This window comes from Pteropus vampyrus, unplaced genomic scaffold (assembly GCF_000151845.1).
Source record: "Pteropus vampyrus isolate Shadow unplaced genomic scaffold, Pvam_2.0 Scaffold1, whole genome shotgun sequence".
In the NCBI taxonomy this organism is placed as follows: Eukaryota; Metazoa; Chordata; class Mammalia; order Chiroptera; family Pteropodidae; genus Pteropus; species Pteropus vampyrus.
The window spans coordinates 21,070,625-21,079,000 of record NW_011888782.1 but is presented as its reverse complement, the minus strand read 5'-3'; the positions used below and the strand labels follow the sequence as shown (position 1 = coordinate 21,079,000).

The 8,376-nt window shown below is 45.0% G+C and overlaps 1 protein-coding gene across 1 annotated transcript in view; it reads left to right on the top strand.

Annotated features, from left to right (window-relative positions):
* The window catches only part of SCN5A (sodium voltage-gated channel alpha subunit 5), an 80,217-nt gene that overhangs the window by 54,508 nt on the left and 17,333 nt on the right, over positions 1–8,376 (top strand). The window contains exons 17-18 of the mRNA XM_011355161.1: positions 2,097–2,217; positions 3,120–3,274. Of these exons, the coding sequence (XP_011353463.1) occupies positions 2,097–2,217; positions 3,120–3,274 (276 nt within the window). The remainder of the gene's footprint in view (positions 1–2,096; positions 2,218–3,119; positions 3,275–8,376) is intronic.

Sequence of the window (8,376 nt, the reverse complement as noted above, 5' to 3'; positions counted from 1 at the left end):
TGGCATCTGGTTTGCCTCAGAGCCCACCTGCCTGGCCCGCATAAGCATTTGAGTTTGCCAGGCCTGAGCTAACGGATTGTGGCACTGCTAACTATCCCCCCACCCCCCGACACACACGCTCACAGCAATGACCATGGAAGTGGCGTTCATGTGTTCAGAGACTGTGCTGTGGGCCATTGTCCTGCAGCCTGACCTCAGCCCTCAGCCCAACAGCTGTGACTTGCTCCAAGGGGATGCTTCTCCTTTGCCTTGTCCCTTGCATGGCATGGAACTATGGTAGGCTTTACGATCATGGTCAGTTTGGGAGCACAAGGTCCTGGTGGAGCCGTCGTCCTGACTGTGTAGGTCACGTTTCCCTGTAGAGGGTCTGACACACAAAGGCATGTGGGAATAGGGAGACGGGGGAGGGGCAAAAAGTCGTGAAGAGAAGGGCTCTCGTACTGGAACGCTGACCTTTGAACGAGTTTTGTGACTTCTTCCTCTCTTCAAATCAGTTCATGGTGGGCCCTATAAAAGGGAGAGTGAGGTGGGCTAGGGCTTTCCTGGAGGGACTCCCTCATCTCACCTGCAGTGGATCCTGAGAACTTGTCTTCCTGCCTGACGAGCCCACATCCTGTAGGTGGTTCCAGCGTCTGAAAAGAAAAAACAGTGTAAGGACCCTCTCCGGCTGTGCCTTCCTCAGCTCGGCACCTCACAACCAAGCTGGGAGGAGAAGGGAGTGACCCTCGATGCCGTAGGGACCACAGAGGCGAAGCCTCACCCTTTGGCCCATGGCTTCACTCTTCTTTCTCATCGAGACTCAGTGCTTCTCCATCACAAACTTCCAAGTGAAAGAGGACTTTGAGACACCAGCAGTGAGTCATGGAAGGAAGAGAAAAGAAGGCAGCTGGAGAGCAGAGGCACACCAGGTCTCAGACCAGCGCGTGTCTACGTAGAGCCTGAACCTGAGAGACCAGGCTGGCCGGCGGAGCTGGGGGCTTCGGGGATCTGAAGCAAACCAAGGCGTCCCTTCCTTCGCAGAAGCCCAGGCCCTGCCGTGCTTGTCTTCAGAAGGGGTTCCTAGAGCCTGAGGCAACTTCTGGTTCAAAGGATTTATGGAGGGAGGGCTCTCAGGAGAGACCCACAAGCAAGCGAGAGGAGCAGGATGAGGTGAAGGAAGCAGCTCCAAAAGGCACGGTAGCTGGATTCGAGCCTCGGCCTGGTGCCTGTGTATCCGTCAGTCACTCGATGTCTGGTAACCCCCAAGTCATTTCCAGAAATGATGGCTCCCTGACTAAAGATGATTTTCCACAAAAAGGGCCAGCTAAGCGGCCCGTGTTCACAGCAGCTGGAGATGAATGCACTGGCCTAAAGGCGGGGAACCAGGCAGAGCGCCAGCAGTGGCCACTACAACACCCCTCTACACAGGTGCCCGCACGTGACACACACGGACACTCCCAGGGCCCCCCATATGCACACACCTCTCTATAATCAGGTTACACGAAGTCAAGGCAGCAGAGCCCTTGAGGCGGGGAAGGTTCCAGGAGCTTCTCACTCCTACTCCAGGCTCTGCGCCTCACGTCAGCACCCATACGAATTGGGCGGGAAGCATGGGCTGGGTTGCTGGCCTGCTCTCTGCATGTCTGACCTTGCGCCTATGTGTGCCCGTGATCCTGGTTTTGACTCTGTGCTGGGTGTGGCATGCCTGTTTCCTCTGCGTGTGCCGAGCCTCCACCACATGTCCATGCCCCAGTGTGTGTCCATGTTACCGCCCCATGTCTGTTTTGTTTCCAGCTGGACGCGTTCCCCATCCCCAGTGTTTTCCAAGACACCTTCACTCACCCCACACCTCTGCCCTAGACCCCACCAGACTGGAACCACAAACCCAGGAGCCCTAAGGTCCAGCCTCAGCTCAGCCCTGACTGGCCCTAGGTGACCTCCAGGGAAGGTTCCCATCCACCTCAGGCTCAGATTTCCCAGGTGTGCAACGAAGGATAGTCTGGGCACCACTCCTCAGGGAGCCCCAGGCTCCCCCGGATTCTGGGCTGGAGGCTGGAGGCTACTACATGGCCTACACTTACGCCCTTGCCCACCCCACCCCACACTCCTGCCCACAGACCCACGAGGACAGTTACTCCGAGGGGAGCACGGCAGACATGACCAATACTGCCGACCTCCTGGAGCAGATCCCCGACCTCGGCGAGGACGTCCAGGATCCGGAGGACTGCTTCACTGAAGGTATTGCCCTTTGCTCCAGTCTCAGCTCTGCCTAGATGGGCAGGAAGACCAACAGCTCCTTGGGACACAGGGACATTGGCACCCCACCCTGACCCAGATGCCTGCCCTCCCGCCCTCATTCCTCGGGACTCTGTGGGCTCCTCCACCATCACCTGAGTCATGGCGAGTCTGCCCACGGTGCTGGACTGGGCAGCTAGCTGTAGGTCAGCCGCACTGAGGACGAGTGACCCTGCGTTTGCGGGGTGGCAGCATGACTGTATGTCCCACAGCAGCAGGGATGGGGTCTGATTCACTCCTGTCCCCTCAGGCCCTGGTAGGGTGCCTGGCATATAGGAAGCCCTCTGTAAATCCTCGAGGTGGGTGTGGCGTGGGCTGTGCTGGTGATTGCCATCTGTAGCTTTCATGGATTGGTGCTGTATTTAGAGGGCAGCTGAGAGTAAATGAGGGATTACCCTCCATGTGGCACATCATCTGGGGCTGTCAGTGAGGGGCCCACCCTGCCCAGAGATCAGAAACTACAAACATGGAGAAGGTCCAGAAACGTGGAGGATTCTGGAGCCGTCCCACAGGGGAAGGGTTTCCCAGCTGAGCAGAGGACAAGGTAGAGCCCATCCGACCCCAGCTTTGCCCCTGCCCACATCTGCCAGGCCCTTCCTCCACTCCCTGGGAGCTTGGTCCATCTGGCCTCTCCATGGAGTACCTGCTGAGCGTGGGCCCCTGCGGACAGCCCCCAGAGTGCTCCCTGCCACCCCCACGGCACGCACCCACCACGTCACCCTGTTCATCACCCATCGCTGTAACCGCTCTCTCTCAGTCAGTCCTTCAGCCGTCCAGCATTCTGCCATCAGACCCAGGCGTCGTCAGGCCCCGGGCTGGGCCCAACTCCTCTCCCTCCCCCACAGGCTGTGTCCGGCGCTGTCCCTGCTGTGCTGTGGACACCACACAGGCCCCAGGGAAAGTCTGGTGGCGGCTGCGCAAGACCTGCTACCGCATCGTGGAGCACAGCTGGTTCGAGAGCTTCATCATCTTCATGATCCTGCTCAGCAGCGGAGCGCTGGTACCCTCCCGGGAGCGCGGGGCTGGGCAGGGAGGGATGGAGGCGGGGAAAGGAGGGCTCCGCCTGGAAAGCCAGGTCGGGAGCGGGGGCAGAGCCTTTGCGGAAAGTGCACTCGCCCAGGGCCCCGAACCAGGGATCGACACACAAACTCTCAACATCCACATCATGCATAGAAGAAGTCAGAGCAGGAAAGGTTGTCAGAGGTCATCTGTCCAGGCTCCCTTGTTCCATGAAAGGGAATGATTTGCCCCCTAATCACAGTGCACAACTGACATAGGTCGCAGGTCACCCGTCTCCCACACCTGAGCTCTGGTGACACGCCCCCATGCACACAGCGCAGGTGCTGAGTCAGGCCCTTGCAATGCAATTCACAATGCTGGCTGATACTCCAGTGATGGCTCCACTTACCCCAGGTCTTCTACGGCTAGAGGCCATGCTGTATAGTTCACACATTATCACATTTCATCCCTTAACAACCCTCTGTAGGAACACTGAATAACTTGCCCAAGCCCTCACCCCTCACAAGCAACAGATGTGGCATTTACACCCATACAATCAGATTCCAGAGTCCTCTGTCTTGACCTTTCATTTATTCAATTAGTCTTTTAAGCTCTCTTTGTATTTAGTCCTGTGCGCCATGGGGAGCAACAGGAGGAGACCCCTGCTCTGGCATCGGGGGCTCCCAGGCTAATTGGGGAAAACAGACTCAGCAGGTTTGAGTCAGAGGTCAGCACAGGAGAGAGTTGGGCAAAAATGGAGTAGAGACTTGGGGTGATGAGTGGTCAGGGGGAACTGGAACACTCAGGAAGACTTGCTGGAGGAAGCAGGTGGAACTGGACTGCAGAGGACAGGGAAGTTTGTCGAAGCCAGGAGGGACGGTGAGGCCTTCCAGGGATGTCCCAGCTTGCTCCCAGGCACCCTGCTCTGATCTCCTAGAGCCCTTCTAGGAGGAGATGGACTAGCCCTGGAAAGGGGTCTGGAAGGTACTGGTGAGCAGGAAGAGGGATGATCAAGAAGGCAGAAGAAACAGAAACTTTCCTGGCCTGGGCGGGGAGCAAGCACCTGATATTGTTGGGATGGTGAGAGCAACTAACAGGGAATGCTTTGGACCACAGAATGGGAGAGGGCCACTTTGATCCCAGACTATGTGCCTCCAGTCTGTGGGAGCAGGCCATGGGGAGGGCACTGTGGCTGTCACTTCTAAACCTCTGGGCCTCCCAGTTCACCATGCACTGCCCCACCCCTGTTCCAGACTGGGCCCAGAGCCACGACTTGCAGGCTGCATGCTGCTTTACCATTGGCAGCTAGAGCAAAATCTCTGCGGGCTCCGAGAAGGATGATTTGACAATATGTTAACGAGTTTTGTTTTTAAACAACCACAAACAAGGGCAACCAGAGCCATTTAGTCTGGGCTGTGGAGGAAAAAAACGCCCAGCCTGGCATAAGTGAGGAGGAGTTTTGGCAAGCGAATGGTAGCTCTAATCGGGGTAGACTGCCAAGCACTGTTTAAAAAAACACATCAATGATATATTGAGAAAAAGAAGTCTGAGTGCGTTATTTATAGTTATAAACTTGTTTAACAGAAAGCAGACTATATGCCCCTTCCAAATTGCTGAAGGGAAATTTTTTAAAGAAAATATAGATCTTACCGCAACAGACAGGAGAAAAAAATAAGCAGAAAGGAAGCATTATATCAGGAAACAGAAAATGATACAGAAGAGGCAAGACCAAACATGTGTTTTAATAATAAATGTAACTGGGTAAAATTCATCTCATAAAAGAAAAGGACTCTAAATGGATTTTTTTTAAAGTTTAGCTATGAGCTCTCAAATGACAACCTGAAATAATATGACTCAGAAATATTAAAAGTGAAAGAATAAGATATATCAGGCAAATGCAAGCAGTGATAACAAAAATTTAAATGTTCTTGTTTGTTAATATTAAACAAGGTTGAATTCAAGGTAAAAAGTTTTGAGTTAAAACAGATTTTATGGGCCAGCATCAGCTCACTCACAGAGGCAGTGCCTCAATGGTGATAATAAATTTGATCTAACCTGATAATAATAAAAATAATAGCTATACTTAAATAGCACTCACTATGTGCCAGACCCTGTTGTAAACATTTTACAAACATTAATTCATTTAATTCTCATAATAACCCTACGAATTGGGTACTATTATTATTTTGCAGATAAGAAAAATGCTAAATACATTAAAAATAAAAAGATTAAAAACAAACTCTTAGAAATATAAAAGTGATTCTCAACCAAACCTCAGATCAAACAGAAAATAGTTTGATGGTAGGTTCATGGGTGTTCATTACATTAATAAATAAGCAAATAAATAGAGAGACTGTATCCATGGACCAAGGATGACAGTGTGTTGTAAATCAAAGACTGTGATTCATTACTTTGTCTAACCACTATACTGTACACCTGAACTAATATAAAGTAATATTGAATGTCAACTGTATTTGAAATTAATTGAGTGATTGATTTTTTTTAAGTGCAAAATAATAAAAGTATATTAAAGATCTAAATTCAGTTCCAAGACTGGAGAACAAAGGGGAAAATATCCCACAAGAAAAATTATTTAACAAAATACAGCTGCTAGCAGCTATGAGGGGATCCATTTTGGATGCAGGGTGAGCTGAGCTGCCCTGGCAGTGTTCATGCCCTGTGATTTGGATCGAGTAGAACAAGGTCCAGCGCATCTTAGGGATCAAGAGATCCAGGCTTGGCTAGGCCACTGTCAGCTCACTCACTGTCAGTGCCTCAGGAGCGATAAATATAATAATCAGTATTTTTATCCTTGATGTGTTTTTGAATGTCTCTCAGCCAAACTTGAAAATATAATATATTTTGAGCTGTATCAATATAATTTTTAATTAGTCTGAGTTATTTAAATTATTCTGATACAGTTATTTAGTCTGAGTTATTTAAATTATTCTGATACAGTGGAAAAGTCTGAAAAAATTTTAACCCATGCAATAAATTAGTCTCATAATAAAGCCATTCATGAAAAAAATTCGACTGAGACATTGGTGTGAATCAAAGTTCCAGTCCAAAATACAACCGATTCATATTAAAATTCTTCTTTTAAAAAGGTCAATTTCATACTGAAGGAGAAGAAATAATTCACATGGAAATTTTCATTTAATACCTTGAGTATATTTTTTAAGTGGCTGGTATCTGCCAAGTGTCAACAGCCACTTGCACTTAAAGAGAATTAATACATTGTCTTGGCATGTCCTTTTACATTTTGAATCTCAAACGTCAAAAGAACAGGAACTGCCTTTTCCCTTCCTCTGCATTTTTCATTAAAAGCTGTGAAAACCTTTGTAAAAAGATTATTATTCAACCAGTTCTTTCCACCTGAAATCTAGAAAAAACTAAATTAAAAATAGATGTAGAAGAAAAAACTGTGACTAGGGAGGCGGAGAATGACAAAATAACAATATTGAGAATATTGCATGTGGGATGCAGCCAAAGCTATAATAAGAGTAAAATCATAAACATGCATTTTTATTATTAAGTAAAAAGAATATAAATTATTTGACTCAAAAAATTAGAAATATAACAACAAAATAATCTTAAGGAAAGCAAAGTAATTAATAAAATAAAAACATAAATTAATTAGAAACTAAGTAGTAAAACTGAAAAAATTCCAAAGCAGATAAATCACTAGCTAATCTAATCTCTCACATCTCCAAGGGTGAATTCTTTCGAATTCTCGAAAAGGAAAATAATTCCAGTCCTATTTAAAATATTCTAGTGTATGATAAAAGATAGAAAGTCTACAAATTCTTTTTATGAAAGCTAAATAATGCTGATTTTTAAAACCTTAAAGGAAGACTATAGAGCAGTTTTCATACTCCATACATACGCAATATTCTTAAAATTCTTGCAAATTGGAGCAATACACTTAAAAGATTAAATAAGTCATACCTAGGTATATTCTCAAATGCCAGAGTGGTGCCATATTAGGAAATCTATTTATATGAATACGACAAAGATGAAAAACCATACCATTATCTCAATGAAAGCCTGATTTTTAAAACTTTGGTAAGAATAGAAATGAAATATATTTCCTTAATTTAGTGAAAAACTTACTCTCTCAAATTAACGTCTATCATCATCATTAGTAGTAAGCACCTGAAACATTTTATTAAAGTCAGAAATAAGAAAAAAGGGTTTAGCTACTTTCTAGCTGTTGTTTATTACTTAATAAAATCTAGAAGTACTAGCTAGTACAATTTATGAAGAAAATTAAACATACAATATAAAAATTGGAAAATAGAATTGAAGTTAATATAGTTAAGTCTAAAATGAGAGTTAAAAATAATAGAATAAATAGAAATATATCATTACTTGTAGATAATGATTGCCTAGAAAATTATTAAACCTTCTTAAATTTTTTAAATTAAAATAATTAAAATTAAATTAAGAATATTATACAGCCAGTTATAAAATAAATATACAGAGAATTTTTGCTGTTGTTGTTGTTTTATACTAACAGAAACTTTTTAGTCACAAATAACATTTCTCAAATATTTCTTACATGCCAGGCATCGTAAACATAAAATAACTGGGAATAACTATAACATGAACTGTATAAGAGGTACATGAAGAAAACTATAAAACTTTGATAAGGACTATAAAAGAAGACAAACAAATAGATAAATACAGTATAAATATTTGCTGGTCTTGAGCAAGAAGACTCTGTATTAGTCCCTAAAAGAGGTAGTAAATTCAATGCAATAACAATAAATTTCAATATCTTCGTAGGAATTTAACAAAACATTGCTAAAGTTTATCTTGAAAATTACTAAAAATGGCCGGGAAAATTTGTATGATTCTATTTTAGGAATAGACAGAGAGTTGAACCGCACAGAAAGGTCTGAAATAGATTTATGTAAGTATACAAATGTAGTATATGATAAAGTTGACTTCTAGTCTGTGGATTTGAAGTGTATTCTTTAATAAAGTGTTGGGACGGTTGACAAGCTATTCTGAAAAAAGTATTAAAATAGCTATTTTATGTTTACCACAATATATTAGATTTTTTAATTGTAATATAAAACAATGAAACCAGAAAGTTTA